Source organism: Cucurbita moschata, unplaced genomic scaffold (genome assembly GCF_002738365.1).
Source record: "Cucurbita moschata cultivar Rifu unplaced genomic scaffold, Cmos_1.0 Cmo_Scf00010, whole genome shotgun sequence".
Taxonomy (NCBI): domain Eukaryota; kingdom Viridiplantae; phylum Streptophyta; class Magnoliopsida; order Cucurbitales; family Cucurbitaceae; genus Cucurbita; species Cucurbita moschata.
Genome location: NW_019268526.1, coordinates 3295742 through 3320533, shown reverse-complemented (window position 1 = coordinate 3320533; position 24792 = coordinate 3295742). Strand labels below are relative to the sequence as shown.

Genomic DNA, 24792 nt, shown 5'->3' with positions numbered 1-24792 from the left:
AACAAAAAAAAAAAAAAAAAAAACCACCGCACGGGTGGGCATAGACGCCACGTCACGAAATCTCTGTCGCTTCCTGCCAAATTACCACTTTGCCCATTACACGACAACACTCATTTACCCCGTTGACGTGACCATCCACTGCCCAACGGATTCCCACTCATATATATTGCCCGTGACCTTAGACCAACGACTTACACACTTACCCACTCTAATTATTCTTTTTTTTTTTTTACAAATTTGAAATAATAATTTCGTTAATTACTTCTTTACCCCTGTTCGGGTTGTTAAAAAAATATAATGACCCAAAAAATTTGATCAAATCAAATTCAACTCGTACGATTGAAATTGAGTTATGAACTTATTTGAGTTAAATTGTTTTCAAATAAATGAAACGTTTATGAATTGAATTGATTTACGAGTTCTCCTAAAATTACATTGAGCTTAATCGAACCCATTTTAAAATATAAGTTTTTCTTGTAATACAATTAGATATATATATATATATATATTTTATCTTTTATGATTTTAATTTTAAATATTTATTCTCCAACAACTTTTAAAAAAATATTTTTTAAAACTATTTTGATGATAATTTTTTCTTTTAACAGAAATTGAATTGTAATTTTTTATTGAATATTTGAAAATAAATAAATAAATATTGACATTTTACATTTATTAAAAATAAATAATCAAAATAATCGGGAGCAGTCTCATAAAAAAATTATGGTTGGGTTGAATTGTGTTCATTATTTAATAAAAATTATTTTAATTAAAAAATTTACAAACCAAATAGTTGAGTCGGATCTTATTCCAACATAATCACATCCAACCTACAAACACTCTTAGTCCTGAAAAAATGACAATATTTTTATCATAACGAGACGTTATATTAATTTATTAAAATCTAGACCAATGGTACGAGTCAAAATTAAAAATACAATACTTTAATTAATATGCTAAAAGAAGGAAGTTATTGCGAGGTTACATTAATATATAATATTAATTTCATGTTACATTAATATAATATATAGTTTGTTTGCAATCATACAAGTAGCATTTAAAATAATATACTTTAGGTGGCTTCATTTCAAGTTTACATTTTACACGTAGGATAATCCTTTTTTGTATTTTAATGAAAGAAATAAATATTTGTATGTTTTATTGTTTATTTGGGATAAAGGTTGTGGCACGTGTGGTTCTTGGATCACGTGTAAAACATACAAGTTGCTTGATGTTTAAGTAGAGCGGATTGGAAGGGGGATTAGCATGTTGTTGTGATTAATTAATTACATTAATTAAGGATTAGCAGCTCACATTAGGAAATAATACATGAAAATGATTGACCAATTGTCGTGTAACATTGGGATCTTCGTAATTATGTTACATTAATATAAGCTAAGCATAATTAAAATTAATGAAGATTAAGCTTAATTAATTAAATTATGGTGAATGAAAAAGAGGAGGGAGCTGGCACCATCAGACAAGCACAAGCGCCAAAACGGCGACATAAAATGGTGGACGAGGGCACGTGAGTGTTGCCCCAATCGCACGTGTGCCTGTCAAATTAAATTATATTAATGTGTTTTTTTTATTTATCTATTGGGATTTGCACAAAAGCCCTTCTCTACTTTTAAATTTCAAAACCGACCCCCCAGACAGAGGGGCCATGGCAATGTTCTTGAAGAATGAGTAGGCTGTAGAAAAATGTCACCAGGTGCAATAGGCTTGGCTTAGCTTAGCTTAGCTTAAGCTTAGGCTGGACCATGATTTGGTTGCATTTAATTCCTTTGCCCAATCCATGTGCAAAGGTTCCACATTTATGACTCGTTTGGTTATTATAACCCGTTGAAAAGTTGAAAAGTCTTTCGATCGAAAAGGTAAGATAGTTTGTACATCTAACCGAGCAAAATTGTCGGCTAGGTGACATCTTCGAGTATTGAGTTCTCTTTAAAGTTGGGTTGTGTAATAGCCTAAACCCACTGCTAGCCGATAGTCTTTTTTGGACTTTCCCTTTCGTGATTCCTCTCGAGATTTTTAAAACGTGTCTGTTAGGGAGAGATTTCCACACCCTTATAAAGAATGTTCCATTCTCATCTTCTAATGAATGTGGGATCTCACAATCCACCCCTCTTTAGGGCCTAGCGTCCTCATTGACACTCGTTTCCCTCTCCAATTAATGTGGGATCTCACAATCCTCCCCCTGAGCGTCCTCACTGATACTCATTCTCCTCCCCAACTGATGTGAGACTTCACAATCCACCCCTCTTTAGAACCCAGTGTTCTCGCTTGCACTCGTTCCTCTCTCCAATCGATGTGAGATCTCAGAATTTTCCCCCCTTCAGGGCCCAACGTTCTCTCTAGCACTTGTTCTTCCTCCCCAACCGATGTGGGGTCTCACAATCCACCCCCCGTTCTCACTGACACTTCTCCTCTCCAATCGATGTGGGATCTCACAATCCACCCCCCTTCAGGACTCACCGTCCTCGCTAGCACTTGTTCTCCTCTCCAATCGATGTGAGATCTCACAATCCACCCCCCTTTAGTGTCCAGCGTCCTCGATGACACTCATTCTCCTCCTCAACCGATGTGGGATCTCACAATTCACCTCTCTTCAGGGCCCAACGTTCTCGCTGACACTCATTCCCCCTCCAATCAACATAGAATCTCACAGGTCGATCCTCGAGTCATTATCAAGAAATAAAGAAAAACATGCATAACATCATAGGCATCAAACTAGATCCAGTTAGACGTTATAGACAGTACTTGCATTTGATGAGACAAACATAGTAAGACAAGAACATGATTGATAGAATGATTGAAAATCCGAGGAAGTGTTTTTCCCAGGAAACAAAGCGGAATTCTGTAGATCATTACACAATCAGGAAAGGGTAGGCGCTAGGCCAATATGCTCAAGGGACCAGTCTTGTTTGAGGCATCTAGTCGTGCATTCTCACCACTTAGGACGCCATCCATCAATGTCCTACAAAATCATGTTCAACGTTCATCCATTATTTTCTCCAACACACAAATGGCAGCAAGAAATGCATGGGAAGTTCATCCATACCTTCTTCCCATCTTGTTGGAACCCGATTCGTCTGTTAAAATCGTTAGTCTTCGAGCTGTTTTGATGAAATCACTGAAGCCACAAGGAAGAACAGTTGATATAAGTTGATAGCAATGCAAGTGAAGATGGTATCAAACTACCAGAATTGTTGATACCTGAATGGTTTGTCTCCAGCTTGTTTCACAGCACCTGTTGCATCTTGATACAAGACATGGCTAAGAATGTCTGGTTTTTCCATTCCAAACATGTTGGCTAGCCTCCTGTATAGTTCTTCGTACGAGCCGATGACTGAAAGGTTGAGCGTTCGACCCACGTCTTCCGACTCCATGAATACCTTGCAGTGACCGATGTCTAGGCCGAGTTTGGTGTCTGACTTGTTTGGAGAAACTTGATGAATGTCACTAGAAGAGCTGCAACAGATTTGCTGTTCAGTAAGTATAGGTTGACCAAAGAGTACAAACTGATGCTTCTTCTTCACCGAGTCGGATCGTTCCAATTTCGGACCGGTCTTTTCCCCGTTAAGCAATGCCGATGAGCTCCGAGTATGGTCTGTATTGGAAAATCTAGAGTGAAAATGTAGCTGCTGAAAACTGGATGGAACCAGCCCCAATTGCAGTTTGTTGTTGAGATGGAAATCTGATAAAGATATTCCAAAGTGAGTATGCCTGGCTCCCTGTATGCCTACAGAAGTGTTATCAGATAAACAACACATGGGACTGCTTGGCCTAAGGGTATTGCTCGAAAACGACGACGACGACGACGACAGCGGGAATTGGCTGTCGAGAGGAACGTCTGGGTGCTGTGGCAGTCGAAACTTCTTTCTCGGCGACGAGAATGGTGATAGTTGAATGACGGGCATGTTCGATACGAGCTCGACCAACCACGGGCTAACCCGCTTCACATTTTGCAGCAAATCTGGCTCATCCCATGTCACCTGAAGAATCATAAACCAAAAATTCAAGAACGATTATAAACCAATGTTTTCAAGATGAAGAAATGAACTTCAAGGAGACCTGGAGGAGCCGCCATGGAGAATTAGGCCAACGGATTGGGTCAGCCACTTGAACAGAGGAAGTGGTTCCCATGAACCAACTGATCCGAGAAGAATCCTCTGTTTCAAATGGCATTTTGAATCTCATACCAGAGCACCATTGGATCCTCATGGCAGCTCGCACCGATGAGGCCTTGACACAGAACTCCGGCGTGCTGGCACGAGGGTAATAAACCACCTCAAATGGCTGCCCACTCGCCGCAAGCGCCGCTGCTTCGATCACTGATTCCGGCCTTATTTTGCTTTTTCCCCTCAAATTCCCACCGCCGCCACTGGAACTTACAGACCCTTTTCTACTCAACTTGTTGTTGTCTTCGTCTCTCAGAAACATCGTCAATCCACCACATGGGGGGAAACAATTTCCACCGCCGGGATTCCAGCCATATGGGTGATCGACGGCACACCCAATTGCCCGTTTGGCTCGCCGGATTCCGACGCAGAGGTCGCCATTTTTGGATCTTAGAAAAACAATAGAATCGCCGGCGACGAGTTTTTTCTGATTCACAAAACTACTCCACCCAGTAGTTAATAAATGCCGGCGAGGTGTTCCCCTGTAAATATGCCGGAACTTCCAAACCTCACCGTGAACATCCTTAGCAATCACCGTCTGAACCGGCGGATCCGCCGTGTAATCCAGTCGCGGAAATATCGTCTCCGCACAGTACCTCGGAACCGAGAATCCACCGCCGTTGTTAGCATCGGATTGGGTCAACGTCTTGGCAAAGGAAGCCGGCTTCTCCATGTTATTATCCGACCCATTACCCCCAAAACCACCCTCTTCCTCGAAATTGAGGTCGTTGTTCGCCAGTGGAACCAAACTTACATTAGCAAAAACTTCATCCGTTTCAGGGTCAGCCAAGAACTTAACAGCGAGCACTCGACAAAGAATAAGAGGCGGGATTCTGAGTGAGGAGGTGAAATCGACGGTGGCCTGAGCGTGCTCGGCGTGGCCCTGAGGGAAGTAGAAAACCTTGGAGTTAATTGCAGGCATCTGGACCATGCCTCCCGCACAGGCATGCCATAGTTGAGGATCTAAGCTTTTCTCTGCTTCTTTCATTTGAATGCCTGAGAAAGGGGAAAAACAGAGAAAGCTAATGAGAAACAGAGCTTTTCAAAGCAGAACGACATTATACATTCTGGGTGTTTTAATTTCTGAGCAGGCGAAAGAGACTAAAGGAATTAAAGTTAATGAACACAACAGAGAAGGAACAGAATCGGGATTCAATGTTACCTTAAAATCGCCGAAAATACAGCTTCCTTGATTGAAAAGAACGAACAGATTCGCCTATTCGAAGAGTAGCAGAAGAAAAAGAAGAACAGGGGAAGAGCTCAGAGTCTGAATGCGATAATCAAACCCAAAACGCTCAGATTCAGCGTGTTCAGCTGCATAATCGAAATACAACCCAGAAAATGAAATTTCAAAACAGACCCAGATGGAAGAACAGGAAGAAGAAAAGACCCATCCACAGTTCTTGCTGTTAAAGCATTCGAGAGATGCGGTGAAATCGAGGGCGGCGGAAGCGTTGGTTCGTGAAAAAGAAAAGAAACTGAATGGGTAAAGATTGAATGAAGGATGATGATCCGGCGGCGATCTGTGGAATTGAAGGTTGCTGAAATGAGTTTAGATCCCAAATAGTGAGGGGTCTCTCAGGGTTGGAGGATACGAACAAAATAACCAAACAAACAATGTGAAAGAAAACAGAGGAAGGAGGAAGGAGGGTTTTTGTTGGATTAGTTCGTTTCCTTTCGTATCGCGCGATTACAAGAGAAACGCCACAGTGAATCAAAACAATTACTGTTTTACCCGCTTCATTTAACCTTTTTATTTTTTTTTACTCTCAAATTAGAATAATTTGACATCTTATCGAATAATTTTTTATTTATATGTTAATTATAATATAGTTTAATGAATCCGAAAAATTTTAAATTTTTTTTTTTTTGAGTTTATTGCTCTATATTTGAACTTTGACCTCGAGGGTTCTTTTTTAGTTTATTCTTCTTTTCATTCTTTTAGGGCGTGTGCCCCACCTCGTCTTTTTTCTCTACGCGCTCCTGGTCTCAATAACTCCATTTATTTTCTTTTTCGTTCTCCAATTTCTATTTTCTTTTTTTACCCATTTTAATCATACTTTCAAATATTTCATATTATTTTTTTTAAGGAAATTTTCAATATTGACTATGAATTATAAATTATAGGATCGTTGTTACAATTAGGTCTTCGAGTTTTCAAGTTGGCCCATCAGTTTTAATATATAAAATTTTTCTATTTAATATTGAAATAGTGAAAATTTTAGATGCACGGTAAGGATTTTGATAATGTTACTCTAAATTTATATAATTAATATCTATAACTTTATTTTTAACTCTATAAAATTTAATAGAGACAACTTAGGTTAGCCTTAAACTTGTCTAATAACATCCCAACAAACATTTGACTATTTGAGATTTAAATTTATTTTCCTCGTGTAACACCAAGCAGTCCCTATACATAGTGACCATTCGAGACTAGATTAATTCTAAAAACGTTGTTTTCAAACGCGTTAAGCTGACCTCTAGGTGTTTTGGGTTGACCATTCGAGAGGCAAACTCTTAAAGGGTTTGGGTTGAGCTGACCCCAACCTTTAATTCCTCTGCCTTAATGGGTCTTAATTCATTCAAGCCATCGATCGCCTACTAGGCCTAAGGGTGCTGAATTTTCTCAACTTGAGTTTTTATCTAAATCTACGAGACTAAATTCTACTTCAACAAATATTTAAGTAATTCGGTAATTTAATATTCATTTATTAAAAATATCATTTTTATATTATATTTAAATAAGAATAATTAAAATTAAAATTAAAATTTGAAATTATAGATATTAAATTAATTGGTCACAAAGAATTAAATTGGAGAGTCTATTAAGCCTATTCAAGTAGTGCATTTCTAATTTTTGCATTATATTAATTACTTGAAATTATAAAGTGAAAAAAAAAAAATTCTTGTTACTCCTATTAATATATGTTTTTTTTTTCTTTTTTTGGGTGCATTTATGGGTTTCCTTTTATTTGTCTTAAAAAAATAATAATAATTAATATTCATATGCTTTAATTGGAAATTTTTACTATTCTTGTGTATTATATGCTCTTCTGCACTATTTAATTTTAACAATTATTTTAAAATTAACTATATTAATTATTTTAGAATTTTACAAATACAATTTATGTTAAATTAATAAAAATACTACTCCATTTTTTAATTTATATATATATAATTTTGTAAGTTTGAATGATATTTTCAATAAACTATAAAAAAAAAAGGATAAAATATGCTTTTATATATATATATATGAGTCATTTACGTAGGGTCGTCGTGAGATCTCACAATCCATCTCCTTTAGAGGCTAGTTTCCTCGCTGGCATATTGCCTTAATATCCAACTCTGATACCACCTGTAATAGTTTAAGCCCACCGTTAGTAGATATTGTTTGTTTTGGCCAGTTACGAATCATCATCAGCTTCACAATTTTGGTGTCTCGCTTTGGTACATTTGTAATAACTCAAGTCCACGGTTAGTAAATATTGTTTGCTTTGGCTGATTATGTATCGCCGTCAGCATCACAATCTACCTCCCCTTGGGAGCCAACGTCAACTAGGGAGAAGTTTTCACATCCTTATAAGAAATATTTCATTCTCCTCTCCAACCAACGTCGGATCTCACAATCCACCCTTTTGGGAGCTAGCGTCCTCACTGACACACCGCTCGGTGTCTACCTCTAGTATCATTTATAATAGCCAAAGTCCACGGTTAGTAGATATTGTCCGCTCTAGCCCGTTACATATAATCATCAGCCTCATAATTTTAAAACGTGTGAACGCTTCGTTTCCGTCTCCAACCTATGTGGTATCTCAGGTTGGATCTCAGAGTATTAAACAATAACATATTATCGTATGGAAGCCCTCCACATTTGCTGTAACCCACTAAAAAAACACAATACAGGGACAGGGAAGCAAGGTAAGAAGGTGAGTTTATGCAAAGCATTTGGGCAAAGTAACAGCAATTAAAGAAGGGAAGGCAGGAGTTTTGGGGAACATGGGATAATACGACCACACCGACAGGCTTTGCGACAGAACAAATTCATGGCCATTAACGCTGTTTGGGATGAAGGGCTAAAGAAGGAGCTGAAGCTTGCAGCTGCTGCAGAGAGAGTGTTGGGTGAAGTAGCAACGTCATTACCGACATGTCGCATCACAGCAAGGAATTCGACAATCTTCTTCACAACTATTGCTCAATCCTTGTCTTGTCATCAAAACAGATGATGATGTGGCGCACAACAAACAACCAGTTTTTGGGTTACAACAGATTCCAATGGATTTTTATTTTTATTTTTCAAAAATTACAAAATTCCATTTAAATTATACCCTAACAAAATGTCCTTTCTATTCGATTGGGTTGAGATATTTATTTATTAATTGAATAATGAACTAAACTCAATTGAATCCGAGTGAGTAAGTTGTTTGAATCATTTATTTAAATATTTTATTTTTTTATACGAGTAAAATGTTAATTTTTAATATATATATTTATTTATTTTTAAACCTTTAATTTAATACAAAGAATGAACTTCCAAATGGTTAAAAGAGTTAGGGGGAGAATAAATAAAAATAATAATTATGAAATTAAATAAAAAAAATATAATTATATTATAAGAAAAAGAAATGTATATTTTTAAGTTAACCAAATTTATAAAGTTTTTATTTATTTGAATCTAATTCAATTCAAAGAACTAACTTTGTACCAATCGAGTTAAATTGATCGAGTGTTTCGAATCACAAAATAATATTAATAATAATTGCAAATGAAAAAAAAAAAAAAAAAACAGAGTCCCACGGGTTGAATTGGGCCTAACTAAATTTGTGTGGCCCGCCTACGCCGACAGCTTTACAGACACCCCTGCAGGTTCCACGCCACTGCCAACCCACGTGATCCAATATTCCCGTTCCAATTCCACGCTCCTTCTCTCCCTCAATTTTTACGCTTAAATTCTATTTAACAAATATTCTCATGGTATCGAATTTAGCAATCTTTCATTCTCCAAAACTTCTGAATTCTCAATCATACAAGATATTTGCCTACAATAAAGCCTTCTAAATCCTCAATCGCAGTAATAAAGGTTTCTGAATCCTCATTCATACAAAATATTTGCAGGTAAACCATACTTCAAAGCTAAATATACTCAACACCTCGTTCAACTTCTCCATTCCTATTCATTACATTTACAGAAGTACATTTTTTCTCACGTTTCTATATTGAATATGAAAGAGATCGATAACTAAGATTAAGACTAACGATTTGAAAGGAATCTAAACATGCACCTGTGAGTTGAGTATTAACCTAGATGAATGGTGTGAATGAGTACCAAAATGGGGTATTTATTCAAAGAATTTAAACCATATAATGATGAACTCCCTGTGCATATATCCCATTTACTTGCTTAAACCACAGAATCCTTGCTTGATTTCTTCACTTCATGGCTTTCTTTATCTTGATGAACTCCTGCCAGAAGAGCTGCTGTTTCCTTGTCTTTGATCTGAAACAAAACCAACCCAGTTCATCAAAATACACTTTTGGAGAACTTTTTAAAACTTTCAAGGCCTTTGGTTAGTGTTTTTTTCAAAGAAAAACAAGAACTTGGAGGTACCTGAGAAGATCCTAAACAGAGGTCACCCTGCTTCTTTTTACTCTCTTGGGTACAAAAATATGAATACAATCCCATTCCACCAATGGCTATAAGAATTCCAATGAGGTTTCTCTCAGTGAAAGGATCATGAAGAAGAGTATAGCCAAAGCCAAGAACAAGGCATGTCTTGAGGTGGCCAAGCACCTGATATGTCACCGGTGACGTCTTTCCGATCACCAAAAATGTGCTGAAGTTGACGGAGACAGATATCAGACATGAAAGGATGATAAAAGCCTGCAGGTTCAATACCACACTCATTTTTCTGTGTCATGAAAGAAGAGTGTAATGAAAGCAGTGGACAGTGACAAACCAGAACTACGGGAGAATACTTGTAGGCAAACACATTCTTGTTGGTGAGACATTGGTCTAAGAAAGGGCCAGACACGAACAGAATAGCTGCTTGAAATGGAGCTGACTGATACAGCAGCTGTGTTGAAGATACACTCAGCCTCTTTTGAATAGTGTTTGTTAGCTGTTTTAAACATCAAGTTAAGGGGAAAAACTAACATGAAGATAGAAATGGAAAGGAGTGTGAGGAGAACGGATTGTAATAGCCCAAGTCCACCGCTAGCAGATATTGTCGGTTTTGGCTTGTTACGTATCGCCGTCAGTTTCACGGTTTTAAAACGCATCTGTTGGGGAGAGGTTTTCACACTCTTATAAGGAATGTATCGTTTCTCTTTTCAACCAATGTGGGATCTCACAATCCATCCCCATTGGGGCCCAACATCCTCGCTGACACACCGCTCAGTGTCTGGCTCTGATACCATTTGTAACAGCCAAGCCTACCACTACTAGATATTGTATGTTTTGACTTGTTACGTATTGCCGTCAGCCTCACAGTTTTAAAACGCATTTGTTAGGGGGAGATTTCCACCCTCTTATAAAGAATGTTTCGTTCCCCTCTTCAACTAATGTGGGATCTCACAATCCACCCCTCTTGAGGTCCAATGTCTTTGCTGGCACACTGCTCGGTGTCTGGTTCTGATACCATTTGTAACAGCCAAGCCCACCACTAGTAGATATTGTTTGTTTCGGTCCCTTACGTATCGCCGTTAGCCTCATGGTTTTAAAACACGTTTGTTAAGGAGAGGTTTTCACACTCTTTATAAAAAAATGCTTTGTTCCCCTCTTCAACCAATGTGGGATCTCACAATCCACCCCCTTTAGAGCCCAGCGTCCTCACTGGCACACCGCCCAGTGTCTGGCTCTGATGCCATTTGTAATAGTCAAACCCACCACTAGTAGATATTATCCGCTTTGGCCTGTTACATATCGTTGTCAGCCTCACGGATTTAAAACGTGTCTTTAGGAAAAATGGTTCTACACCCTTATAAGAAACGCTTTTCCTCTCTAACCAATGTGGGATCTCACAAGGATACAATTTGACCGACGCATGTTGTCATGATAGCCAAGAGAGAAAGAACAGTTCCCATAAGATTGAGCTGAAGATCAGTGACAGAGGCAATGCCAACTCCAACCAGCAAGAGGAAGAGAGAGAGCCTAATCCTTGAGCTACAACAAGAATCCAAGTGAGAAATTAGCCCTTCTTTGTGATTAGGCAGAGGAGAAAAAGTTAGTACCTGAATTGCTTGTTAAGGAAAATAGTCTCTAACATAACAGTGAATGGTATGATTGCAAGTTTTGTCATCTACAGAGGAAAACAAGAACAAAAACAATATGTCAGCTTGGCAGAAGAGAAAAAGAATCCAAAGAACTCATAATCAAACTCAACCTGGTAGAATCCAACAGAATTGAATCCTAAACTCAAGTTGAGAAACCCAATGGAGATGCCATTGAGAATCCCAAAGAGCACAACGGTCTTCGTGTCGATGGGTTTGGACTCAAACAAGTTTAAGCGATGAGCCACGTGAAGGGTGCAATATGTGACCATCAGATGCCAACTAGTCAGAGTAGTTGCTGCCACAAACAAAAGTGTCAATTTGAACAAAACTCAACTAATGAAGAAAGAAAGAGATTACTCTAACATGACAGTTAAGGTGATAGATAATAACGTAAAAGGGAAAAAGTACGCACCGAAAGGGAAGCCGAGGTTGCTCATGAGAGCTTTGTTACAGATAACAATGGAGACAGAAGAAGCTACTGATAGGAAGAGTGCTCCAATGACACCCAATTGGAAGCTTGAGATTTCTCCCATTTGTGATGAAAATGGTTGAAAGAAACAAAGAAACAAAGAAACAATCAATCAAAGAACAAACAAGTGTGCGTTGAAGATCTGAGAGGAGCTAGAAGTTGATTGAATAGGTGTTTATGGGCGACAAGTTTAGATTGTCACAGAGAGATGGAAAGCTTGAAGAAGAATTATAGGATTATGGTGGGTTATATTTTTGGTGGGAAATGAAAGGTTGGTTGGTGCCTACCGCTAAAAGAATGAAGATTCCATTAAATTAATTTTGGTTTTCAGATGGCGGAGTTTGGAGAAGGCCTCCTTATGATTTGACTCCCACTGCAAGCAAAGCCTCAACCTCAACCTCAACCTCAAGGCCTCCATTTTCAAATTATTCTGAAATGACTAACACACCCCTCACCTCAAGAGATTTGACTTTACATTACACTCAATTTCTTTCTTTTCTTCATTCATTTATATCGACCACCACTGTAAATCCTTTTTTCTTAATCATTACATCTGAAATGAGATGAGACATAAAATCTGAAGGACTTTGGCCTAAAGTCGAGGCAAGGTCAAGCTGGAAGACTTAGCCTAGAGTAGGGACGAGTCGGCTAGAATAGCAAGCAAATAAACATGCATGAGCATGTATGACTAAACAAACTTAGTTTTCGCATGAGTTGTGTTCAGTTAGCAAAGTCAGCGAGGTTCTCTATAGCCGAATACAACTTTTTAATATTGAGTCTTAGTAGACAAGGAAGGATGGTGAACTGAACATTCACTTGTGGAAGAGAGAGAGAGAGAGAAAGAGATAGGTGTCTAGAAATGCAAGCAAAAGGAGTTTGGGTTTTCTGGAAACTCCATTATTGTTAGGTGAGGAACCTTGGATCTTACTCCAAAGCTAATTCCTTTCCTTTCAATATCGCCCACCATACATAGCATTGTTAAGCCTCTAAGGAAGGGTGCTCTTATTTTGGTTTCAAGCTCAGTTATGGAATCCCACACAGAATTAAACCCAAAAGGCATCCAAAATTTGACATCTTATCTAACTCTTTCAAGAAAATAATCTATCATCTTTCTTATTACATACCGAGGCCGGATTGCTTATTTCCATAACCTGTGAAAGATCGCAAGTAATACATACAATATTTGCTCCAATAAAAGAACATACAGTGAAAGCGAAGACATAATTTCACAAATGGTCCACTAAATCCACGTGAATTATGGCGAAAAACTTGGATTATTTTAAATAGATATCATTCGACTTGACGTCAATCGTCATCTCTGGTGGTTGATTACTATTCTACATTAGAATCTCACCAGGATTCGTGACATTCCAACTAAAATGAAACGATGAAGGAAAAAAAAAACTGCTAAAATCCATACCAAACTCAAACCAATCACATTTTGAGTATAACTCAATGGGTAGGATACCAATTACTATCCCTAAAGTTAGATAGCAACAGTTCAAAAGGGATCTATCATATTCATATTACTTCGTTCCTAAAACAACTCCGGTATATTGGCTCCCGTTCTGAAGTCTACTTTTGGTATATTGCCCTATCAGCCCAACATGACACACTATACAGAACGAAACCAGGAAAACGACTGTGGCTGTGTATTGCGCTTTTATATGAATTATTTCTCTATCAGTAAACAAAATGAAAAATTCTACAACAAATGTATCAGAGAGAGATCTCGCTCAAGGACCCATCAAATAAGCCCTCAAGGTAAGAAGAGGACATGTACATAATCACCGTGACAACTCCAACAGAAGGGTGGTCCCTTCTATAAATGTTTCGTCTTATTAATCTGATCGAGATATGCTTTGTCAGCATTCACAAGCCGAGACTGAAACTCAGCCCATTCAGTTCTGCACCTTGCTCTCACCTGCAGGATCAAGCGAGGAACAGATAGCAACTTCAGTTGGTCTTTTGGAACCAACAATATATTAGAGATCATCATGCATAGAAAAGAAGAAATTATCATTGATATTTACCCCTTGCCATGGAGCCTTCCCGTTCTCAGAATAGCCCTGAAAGTAAATAGATAATTAAGTATAAAATACCAAATCTTGGAAAATATTTCAAAAGATTAACACTTTAAAAGGGTAAAGTAACAAAAAATAAAGAAACAGACAATAACACATAATTTGAGTGTCTGCATCTGCATGCACACTCTCATGTGCAGTCAGAGAAATGAAATCGAACGGAATGGAGTTCATTCACAATTAATAGCATGCAGAAACATCTCACCTGATTCCCAAGAGAAGGGATTACTTGATGAATAATCCACTGCGAATCAACTACGCCAATTTTCTCATGTGCAGGCTGCGGGAACCCATCAAAAGAAAACAGTAGGTCTCATAGTATCTTTTATATTCACACGTGTCGTACTTAGGTTATACATATTTAAGGAGATTTAAAGTGAAGCTTAGGTTGACAGCTGAATTTTCAAGTCAATAAAGCTGGAAAAAACAGATAAAATCACATAATATATATAAGACAGACGAAAGGCTCACAAAAGGAATAATATCAGAGGAGAACTACTGACCTCTACACATCTTCTGAGAGCAAAGTCTAGCCCCCATCCATGTACCAAATCATTCTACAAGTAAATTTAACTACTTAGATAAGATGTGGCAAGAAATAAAAAATACTTGAGGTCGCACATATATGCAAGTTTATATTGAGCAACCCTATCTTCTTATGTAGTTACAGTATACCTGAATCATATGCCAAACACATCGCCAAGCTTCACGAGAAAAAACAGGAGCCATAATTTCTATAAACCTGTAACATATGAAACCAGTGAACAAAACTTGTAAGGATACCATATGACTAGATTGACACCAGTCAGTAGTTCTAAACTCTATTCACTAGACTTCATGAAAGAAGAGATTTCAAATCCGTGGAGAAGCATCCGGAGATGAACTACTTTTAAGTTCACCCTCAAAGTTCTCTGTTAAATATCCAACTAAGGGAGAAACATAATTGTGTAAGAGAGAATTACGCAGCACAAGGAGGCAAGCGAGGGTCGCTACACCAGCCCGCTTTCTCTTCCGTATCCCTATTTCACCATCGAAAATGTGCATGTCAGAATCCAACGTAAACATGAAAAGTGAGAACCTAATATACCACCCAAAAGTAAAAAGCAGAAACGAAAAGAGCTTACTTATGAACCTCTCTGTCACCTCTCCTCTTTGTCATTTGCCATGTCAGTCCATTATTAGGCTCAAGTCCAGGTTGGGATATTTCCAAACCATGTTTTTTCACTAACTCAATATACCTTATTGGTCAATCAATAAGAGAAAGCTATTACAAATAGCATCGGACCATTGAACCAAACATCACAAGCAGGATAAAAGAAAAATATGCTTACTTCTCCGCATTGAAATGCTCAACTCCAAGGTCCTCATCCCATATAAAAATATAATCATATGCAGCTACAACATCAGGATGCAAGAACCTTTTTGCGTACCACCTCAAGTGCAAAAGAAAGAAATAAGAAAACCAAAAATTGAATCTTCTTCTTAAATATGCGTTCTGAATGCAAGACAAGAATCAGGCTCCAATTGCAACAGAAATTATACAGGATGAAATAACCCAAATCATACAAAATACCAACACATCTACCATTTTGTTTGTTTCTTGACACTGACATGGATTGCATTCCTTGACCACTCAAACTGATCCCACTCAGTAGTCCGACCGTCATAATGGAAAAGCACAATTGTAAAATCATCAGAGAACTGATACAACGAGAAAACATGAGCCTCAACAACATTGTAATTTGTATAAACAATTTGAATAATACTCCTCCATATATATGACCTTTTTCACCGCTGCATCAATATTTTTTCTCTGATCAAGGCCCACGGTGAATGTAACCAAGTACTTGGGTTTTTTATTTAGATCCTGCACAATTAAGGGCTTTCAGTATAGGCTTAAATCCCTTCCACATGCAGTTAAAATGTGATATGGAATTTTTTTTATTAAAAAAAAAACAGCAAGTCAGGCTCTATCGATCCTCAAAATTTAAAATAAGATGCAGAAATAGATTGAACAAAAGGGTGGCTATTTCTAATCAACAAAAAACTCCATTGCCCTCCATCCCTCTAAAAACACGTGAATTTAGGGAGATTAATAGACTTCTGAAATGGAAAGCAATAAGTTATATACGTTGGCAAATGGTACTGTTCATAATGAAATTAGAACTCTAAATTGTTTTAAGAGAGGCCACTTCAACATAAAGAAGGAACGCCAAAATAATTATAACTTATTCCAAGATCGTTCTTAAAATAATAACTCAAGATCCCCCCAGAACAGTGATAATTTGCTTAGATAGTAAGATATACATACATCACTATCATACATACCTCACTGGGTTCACCCCATAATCGACGTAAATAAAAATCAGATTCTGCTGCAACAATTCCGGGAGGTAATGCCTCTGCACCACGAGGATTTGTTGGCACATATATCTGGTAGATTAAAGAAAATTAGAGATATTGGCAATTTATTATGAACCATGACAATCGTATTTAGATGTCAAACTTTTGCGCCAATACATCAATAAATAGAATAAAAAAAAAGTCTGCATGACATGTTGGTTTTTTGCCTACAGAATAATTTCGGAATTCAACAATAATACCTTGGGAGTTTTGGGTGATCCACGAGTCTCAGTTAAATTGGTTCTAGGGGATCTTTGCACGTCAATGGCTACATCAAGAGATGACATAAGGCTTGAAGGTAAGTTAATCTGTAAATATTGAAATGTATCAAATGGATGTAGGCATAAGGGGCTGCAAGTAACATTCTGAAGAAGTATAGCATACCTTCGTTAGCGACACTGTAGGAAATGAAGCACCCAGAAAAAATCCAAAGACCACTCCCACTAACGTTGTGGAGATAATCATTGCACTGTCATTTGTTTTTCTAGTTCCTCCTCTGTGAAGATAATATGAAGGTCAATTAGACCACATAAATTAGAACGGCAGAAAGGATTAATAGAAAAATGACAAGGAAAAGAACACATAAGTACCGGTGGACGCTTCCCATGGTTGAAACGAAATCTCAAGTATACCAACTTAAAAGTTTCGATCTCTGCGATTATGATCAATTCTTGAAGCGACTTGTTAATGCAAAGACGAATTTCCAAGACAGTGAAACTCGAATCCACACAAAGTCGAAAAGCACAGGAAGCTTAAACGAAAGAGAGTGGAGTTACGAGGATTGCCGTCGGTCAGGTTCATCCATACGTACTAGGACGAACTTCGCAATCGTTCTCCCGAAGCTCTCGAGAGAGAATAAGAAGAAGAAGAGAGATTCAGAAGAGAACCAAGCAGTGGAGCAGGACAAATATGAATAGACGCATATAATAACCGACATTAATGGCGAAAGAAACTTAAAATCACAATGTATGAATGTTCAATAAAGTCGAAAAATCGCATAAGTCTAGAAACCTCAGATATTCGAATCCAAAAGATGTACAAAACGACAAGTGATCAAGTAATTCCATCGACATTAACAAATGCAACGTAAACGCAATTAGAAACCAAATCGCAGAAACGAAACGAAGAACAATAAACAAAAACAGTAGAAATTAAGAGAGAAAACAATAGAAATCTAAAAATTAGAGCGGTACCGGAAATGTGAATCGCGAAAAGGATTGCACCTGCCGGCGGGTTAGTGATGATTCACCAGTTTTACTCTTGGATTGGTTTGATTAGAGTGACAAAATTAGCTTCCCCCTTGAATTTCATCGAGAAATCGTAAATCTACGCAGCGTTTCTCTGATGGCTCCCGCGAACCTGCATGCCGCGTGTTCTGGGCCGGAGCAATCCACGATTTGGACGTGTCTTTGTTAGAAAAATATGATTTCTATTTCCTCTTTATTTTATTTTATTTTTACAACTATGTTTAAATTAAATTTATAATTATTAATCATACATTAAACTTAACTAGGATAATAATGTTAATATATCAAATTATTCTATTATTATAAATTAATATAAATAAATATGGTTATATTTGCTTAAATGGTAATATATATTAATATAATAACTTATTTATTTAAATTGTTAATTCATATTTTATTAAATATATTAATTAATTAACTGAGATAAGTTAATTAATTAACTTCTGTTTATAAAAAGTTGTATTTTGACCCATCTTTTGAAAAAAAAAAAATAAACCTTAAATATCAAACAATCATAAGTCACGATCCATCGCTAACATTGATAATGAACATCAAATGTTCTTAACTTTATAATAATCTTAAAATTAGATGTAACAGTTCGAGGTTTTCTCTTTGGGCTTTATCATTTTTGGGCTTACCCTGTTGAGCTCTCTCAAGATTTTAAAATGCATCCACGTGCGATCTCACAATCCACCTCTTTGGGGTTTAGTGTCCTCACTGACACACCGCTTAATGTTTGGCTCTGGTACTATTTGTAACAGCTTAAGCCTACCAAAGGGTCCAGCGTCCTCACTGACACACTACTCGATGTCTGGCTCTAGTCCAGTATCCTCACTAACACATTGCTTGATGTTGTTGGGCTGTGATACCATTTGTAACTGCTTAAGCCTATCAATAGCAAATATTGTTTTATTTATTCTTTTCCTTCCAAATTTCCTAGTTTTCCACGCCCTTCTAAATAATGTTTTGTTCTCTTTTACAACCAACCTGAAATCTTACAACAAGGCAACGTAAGGTGGGATTTTAACACTACTTTCAATTTTGTTGAGTCGACCCAACCAAAAAAAATATAAAGCCACGAATCAATTCAAATTTTTAGGTTATGAAAAATTCAACCAAATTCAAAATCGAAAAACAACTGACCCGACTTTTATAGTTTGAGTTAGATAATTAAGATTAGTCGAGTTCTTATGTGATTTGAACGTCTCTAATTCGAGAAACGTAGAGAAAGAAATATTAGATACATTAATTGGATCAAAGCGAAGCCTTCATTTTAGCTGCCAAACATTTGAACAACAAAAAATTGGGACAGCTTACACAAAAGTCTTGAAAACATGTTTTTTATGTCAGTCATTTGCTTCTTCTTCTTCTTTGTTTCCCTCTGTCAAAGCCCTTATCAAACTGCTGTTCATCTCGAGATGTCACATTTTGGAGGGTACCCTAACTGTTCAATCTCCCAGCTATGCTTTGAAGCTACTCTTTCATGTCGTGGAACATACTCCTAACCCACACAAACAGACTCCCAATTCAATTTTCATCTCCAAATGGATTGAAATCTTCATTTTACTCAAGAACTTGTTTGAGATTTACCTCCATGTTCTTCACTAACTCCTCTGCATTAGGTGCAGATACAATAATATGGCGTGCACTTGGACTGATGAAACCTTCCTCTACAGCTTCATCGATGAAGGACAGCAAGGAGTTGTAATATCCATCCACATTCAACAGTCCTACCTGAAAGAACTTGCGCTCATGTTGTTAATGAATGCTTGATTCATAGCTTCAAAGAATATGAACATTTGACTTACTGGTTTATCATGAATGCCGAGTTGGGCCCAGGTGATTACTTCAAGCAGCTCTTCTAAAGTTCCATACCCACCTGCAATGGCCAAACCCCACAATTTCAATACTAATAACCAAGTATGAGGATGATGATTTGAGGCTAAATGTTCATGAGCCCGTGATGGGTTGGACTCAGATGTTGGATCCTTGTAACCGTTCAAGCTTATCACTAGTAGATATTGTTTGTTTTGGCCCGTTACGTATCTTTGTCAGTCTCACGGTTAACGCGTATGTTAGGAAGAGGTTTCCACACCCTTATAAGGAATGTTTCGTTCTCCTCTCTAATCGACGTGGGATCTTACAATCCATCCCTTTTAAGGTTAGCGTTCTCGTTGGCATACCGTTCGGCCTTACGGTTTTAAAATACATATGTTAGAGAGAGGTTTCCACATCCTTGTAATGGATGCTTCGTTCTCCTTTTTAACCGACGTGAGATCTCACAATCCACCCCCCTGGGAGCCAGCGTTCTGGCTGGCACACCGCTCAGTGTCTGGCTTTGATACTATTTATAACAGGTCAAGCTCATCGCTAACAGTTATTGTCCGCCTTAGCCCATTACGTATTACAGTCAACCCAACGGATTTAAAACAGAGAGTCTAGCCCTACTCCAACCAGTGCCTAGCTTTGATACCATTTGTAACAACCCAAATCCACCACTAGCAAATATTGTCCGCTTTAGCCCGTTATGTATCGCTGACTCATAGTTTTAAAACGCGTCTACTATGAAGAGGGTCTAACCCTACTCCAACCAGTACCTCGCACTGATACCATTTATAACAGTCCAAGCCCGCCGTTACCAGATAATATCCACTTTGTCCCGTTACATATCGTCATTAGCTTCATCCCACACCCTTATAAGAAATGTTTCTTCCTCCTCCTCTAACCAGCGACCAGCGACCAGCGACCAGCGACCAGCGACCAGCGACCAGCGTGGGATCTCACCATCCCACATTAAAAGGAAATGTCAAGGAAGTGGGAAAAACAGGGGAGTCAGGGACCATCTGCATAAAATGGTACTAAGAGCAAGACCAAAAAGGCAGGGACCCTGTATCACAGAGCAGCTACGCATTTAAATCTTGGGTTAAGTCTAACTCTATTCTGCCTACACCCCTCTAAGCTTGGGCCCCAAAGAGGCCAGGCCTACCACAGCCTTTCTTTATGGTTAATACTAAGCTTTTGTAGGGCTAAAACGAGGAGGAACAAGCGTGTGAATGTAAGACATGGAGCAGCAAAGAGACAAAGTACTCATAGTGATTAAAGATAAAGAAGCTTTGAATGAATGTCATGGGGGAATGCAGATAAGAGTATCAAACCAGGCAAGGCGATAAATGCATCAGACCGCCTAGCCATCTCGGCCTTCCTTTGGTGCATGTCTGCCACCGCCTTCACTTCTCCCACCGTCTCTCCAGTTATCTGCAAAGGCAGAACAGAGCGTCAAGTCTCTGTAGCTAAGTGAATGGCATGATTTATATAACAGTGACATACCTCTCTTGGCATCAGGGTCTTGGGAATGACTCTACAAACAAGACCCAGAAAGAAAAGAAGGTTTAGTCTAAGTATGAAAAGGAAAAAGGAGGGTAAAAGGAAGCTAACCCAACAACATGGCGGCCACCGTTATGAACAGCTTGGGATACCAACCCCATCAATCCAACGCTACCTCCGCCATAAACAAGATCGATATTCCTGGAAACCTAAACCATTGAAACATCTTTCAATTACAAAACTACGAACGACCCATTTGAAAACAGAGAGAGTTGAAAAGGGGGGAAGCGAGAAATTACAAGTTCTTTTGCAAGGGCAATGGCTGCATCTTTATAGCTAGTCTTCTTGCCAGGGCTGCTGCCACAGAACACACAAATCCTCTTGAAAATGGGTAATTTGGGTTCATTTTCCCTCTCCATTGTTGGAAATTGCCTCAGATTCAGTGTTGTGGTGTGGTGTGGTACCTGTTGGTGGAGGAACAAGAATGTGCGTGGTTACATATATAGCTGCGCTGCACAGCACAGGACCAAACATATTGACGCAGCTAATTCCTCTCTCTCTCTCATTGGTCCACTGTTTTGAGAAGGACAGGGGAAAGTGACTGCATTACCTCGACTGAAATTCAGCAATCTTATTCGCTAATAAAAATATCGTTTCTTTTCTTACGCCAAAATTGTGTGAAAAAACTAGCTTTAATAACTTTCTTCCCTTCCTTTTGCCTTTATTTTTGACTCAATAACCAAAAAGATGTCGGCTTTACATGATATGCATCTCAATTTGAAATGGGTTGTTCTTAAATTCGATTAGTTGGAAGAAAAAGTGGCCAAATTCCAAAGGGTTCAAAGTGTTAGATCATAAAACATTAAGAAAAAAACATGGTAGACAGTAGAGATGCATGCAAGATTGTAAGAGCGTTCAATGTTTGGTTTTGTTTAATGTTTTTTCCACGTCGTTGGGATGTAGGAAGAGACATGGTGTGTTGAGCAAAGGGATGGGTGATCTGAGCTGCTGCTGCTTCTTTTTGCTACATGCATCACTGTCGTCCCATATAAGCAGAGCTTTGGATCAACAAAGATATATTGCACTTTCTGCTATGCATCAGAAGCCCCAACTCCTCCATTATTGCTTTTGTTTCTCATACACACCTCAATACCAACTCCCATAACTCATCAAAGTTTTATAACAATAACACCCCGAACATAACTTAATTGGTTAAGACAGAAAATAGTGCGTAGAGGTAGCTTGAAAAAATCGTTAAAGATGACTTTTTTGTATTGGTGCATATGGATTATTCCTAAGCTCACTGCTAGCAAATATTGTCCACTTCGACCTAGGGAGAAATTTTCACACCCTTATAAGAAATGCTTCGTTCCCGATGTGGGATCTCACAATCAACCCAACTTGAGGGTCCAGCATCCTCGTTGACACATCGTCCAGTGTTTGGCTCTGATACTATTTGTAACCCAACTTAAGCTCTCCACTAGTAGATGTTGTCCGTTTTGACTCATTACGTACTGTCGTCAGCCTCACGATTTTAAAACACATCTACATGGGAGAAGTACTCACTTATACACCACTCAGTATTTGGCTCTGATACCATTTGTAACAGTTAAACTTCACCACTAGCATATATTGTCCTCTTTAAGCTTTCCGTTCTGGGCTTCCCCTTAGGATTTTAAAACAAGTTAGCTAGTGAGAGGTTTCCACACTCATATAAAAAATGATTTGTTCTCTTCTCCAACCAATATAGGATCTCATGGTCTCAGTTCGTAACACGATCGAGAAGATACAGTTCCCAGAGCAGGAGAAAGGATGGCAGAAGAGAAGAAAAAGTGAAGGAAAGAAAGGGAGTCCCTTGGGCGGCACGTGGGCATCTTCCCCCCACCTCTTTAGAGGGGCAAGGTATGAGGAATATGCTTTAAGAGGCACTATAAGGCTCATAATTGGAGGGGAAAGAAGCCCTCCATGGAAGGCTTTTGAAGGTGGGAGTGACCAATGAGAGTCCAAAACCTGTCAATAAGGGCGCTCAACTTGGTTTCACCAAATAAGGAAACAGGGTCTACCACACCTACATTTCTTGGCAACCATACACCCCAAAAATGTCACAATATGAGTGATTTGGGGCAATGCCCTCTATTAAGCACCAACATCACCCTCTTCCACCCCCTACCATTATAAGCCAAACACAGCTTAAACAAACACCTCACCTAGCTACTAAACCCCTTGTGTTTGGCCTGTCTCACTAAACAAAAGCTTGAGTGGCCAAGACTTGGTCAAATTAGAGTTTTTATATAAACCCTTTTCCTTTTCATTCTTTTCAAGTTTTCGTTCTATTTTATGATTCAAACCAAAAAACAATGGTAGTGGAATTCCTAGTCAACTAGGAACTCATCCTCTTCTTTTGCAGCCCACCACTCAGCCTTGCTTGGTTATGCACATTTTCCTACCACACTTTGCTGGACAACAACTTCTTAAGAACTCATTAGACACCTATTTTCTCGTTTACGTGTTCAAATTCTATTACTTACTCGTGGAAGAAAGCATACCAATCAGTCTTGATACTATTCATAGAAACAACGATCCTTTACCTAATAAGGATATGGAAACATCTCCCTAACAGACACGTTTTAAAATCGTGAGACTAACGGCGATACGTAACAAGTGAAGAGCTTGAGCTATTACATATGGTATCAAAGCTAGACACACAGTGTGTCAGTGTGGATGTTTGGTCCCTAAGGGGATGGATTGTGAGGTGCTACACTCGTTGGAGAGGAGAACGATTTTTATAAGAGTCTGGAAACCTACCCCTTGTAGACGTTTTTTAAAACCGTGAGATTGATATCGATACGCAAAAGGTCAAATAGACAATATCTACTAGCGGTGGACTTGCATTTTTGCCTTTTTGGATAAGGCGAGTATCTTTTTGAAGGAAGCCCTTGCATGTTTTATTATTATATTAATTACCGCCAGCTAAGTTAGGAAGACCACTTTAATCCTAAACATAAGGGTGCCTTTATATATATATATATATAAAATAATAATAATTAATCGAAATAGAATTAAATAAGTGGTCGTATTTGTAATGTCGTGGAAAAAACATCATGGGTGTTTTGTGTTGAAAATAATGGAATGATTCCCATGGATGCCTTTTCCTTTCTCTTTCTTTGTCTTCATTTTTAGCTCATACGTGTCTCATGTTGATTGGTGTACAAAGAATATTAACCTAAATTATTAGCGGAAAAAAGAGGAAAGAAGATAGCCTTTCCCTTTTCATCTTTTTACCTCACACAAATTAATTAAGGGAATTATTATTATTTTCTCTAAAAAAACAAATATTTTTATAAAAATATTAAATTAATTAAAATATCATTAAACTTCATAGTTGTTGTAAATATCTTTAATTTCTTCAAAATATCACTTTTTAAATTTTTTTTTTAAAATACAGATATATAATGATGAAAGTCCCACGTCGACTAACTTAGAAAATGATCATGGGTTTATAATCAAATAATACTCTCTCCATTATGGGAAGTCGTGTTCATTTAACAAGTACCATTAAGTTAGTTCTTTCCGACTCAAAATGCTTTTGAATGTTTATGGGTGTGTTTATAACATAGTATTGTCTGTTTTTTCGGTTGAAAATTTAAAAATAATACTTAAATTTAATAAAGTTTAGGAATATTTTAATTAAATTTAAATTTATAAAAATCTGTTAAATGTCCACGTTCTAAGTATATATATATTTTTAAATATATAGGCAGCTGAAGGATGAACAGTTTAAATCAATGGAGGGGGGGGGGGGGGGGGGG

General features: G+C 37.9%; 4 protein-coding genes across 4 annotated transcripts; all 4 read right to left on the bottom strand.

The window, feature by feature from the left end:
• Window positions 1-2724: 2724 nt before the first annotated feature.
• On the bottom strand, window positions 2725-5829 carry LOC111448317 (auxin response factor 10). Its single transcript, XM_023087829.1, has 5 exons — window positions 5347-5829; window positions 4078-5180; window positions 3220-3998; window positions 3065-3136; window positions 2725-2980 (listed from the first exon to the last, which is right to left on the bottom strand). Exons 2-5 carry the CDS (start codon window positions 5170-5172, stop codon window positions 2896-2898), a joined length of 2031 nt encoding a protein of 676 aa, XP_022943597.1. The 5' UTR covers window positions 5173-5180; window positions 5347-5829; the 3' UTR covers window positions 2725-2895.
• Window positions 5830-9494: 3665 nt separating this feature from the next.
• LOC111448319 (UDP-xylose transporter 1-like) lies at window positions 9495-12467 on the bottom strand. Its single transcript, XM_023087831.1, has 7 exons — window positions 11869-12467; window positions 11567-11751; window positions 11415-11482; window positions 11214-11346; window positions 10142-10303; window positions 9793-10065; window positions 9495-9681 (listed from the first exon to the last, which is right to left on the bottom strand). Exons 1-7 carry the CDS (start codon window positions 11987-11989, stop codon window positions 9586-9588), a joined length of 1038 nt encoding a protein of 345 aa, XP_022943599.1. The 5' UTR covers window positions 11990-12467; the 3' UTR covers window positions 9495-9585.
• An 880-nt stretch (window positions 12468-13347) lies between these two features.
• Window positions 13348-17834, bottom strand: LOC111448318. Its single transcript, XM_023087830.1, has 15 exons — window positions 17606-17834; window positions 17003-17254; window positions 16797-16908; window positions 16613-16720; window positions 16338-16442; window positions 15793-15876; window positions 15595-15710; window positions 15341-15442; window positions 15134-15247; window positions 14972-15028; window positions 14685-14751; window positions 14513-14566; window positions 14215-14289; window positions 13959-13994; window positions 13348-13849 (listed from the first exon to the last, which is right to left on the bottom strand). The coding sequence occupies exons 2-15, from the start codon at window positions 17017-17019 to the stop codon at window positions 13748-13750; spliced, it is 1149 nt and encodes a 382-aa protein (XP_022943598.1). The 5' UTR covers window positions 17020-17254; window positions 17606-17834; the 3' UTR covers window positions 13348-13747.
• Window positions 17835-18881: 1047 nt separating this feature from the next.
• Window positions 18882-21635, bottom strand: LOC111448320 (cytokinin riboside 5'-monophosphate phosphoribohydrolase LOG1-like). The gene is made up of 7 exons (XM_023087832.1): window positions 21283-21635; window positions 21095-21192; window positions 20987-21017; window positions 20815-20914; window positions 19468-19538; window positions 19250-19393; window positions 18882-19160 (listed from the first exon to the last, which is right to left on the bottom strand). The coding sequence occupies exons 1-7, from the start codon at window positions 21400-21402 to the stop codon at window positions 19068-19070; spliced, it is 657 nt and encodes a 218-aa protein (XP_022943600.1). The 5' UTR covers window positions 21403-21635; the 3' UTR covers window positions 18882-19067.
• Between the last annotated feature and the right edge of the window lie 3157 nt (window positions 21636-24792).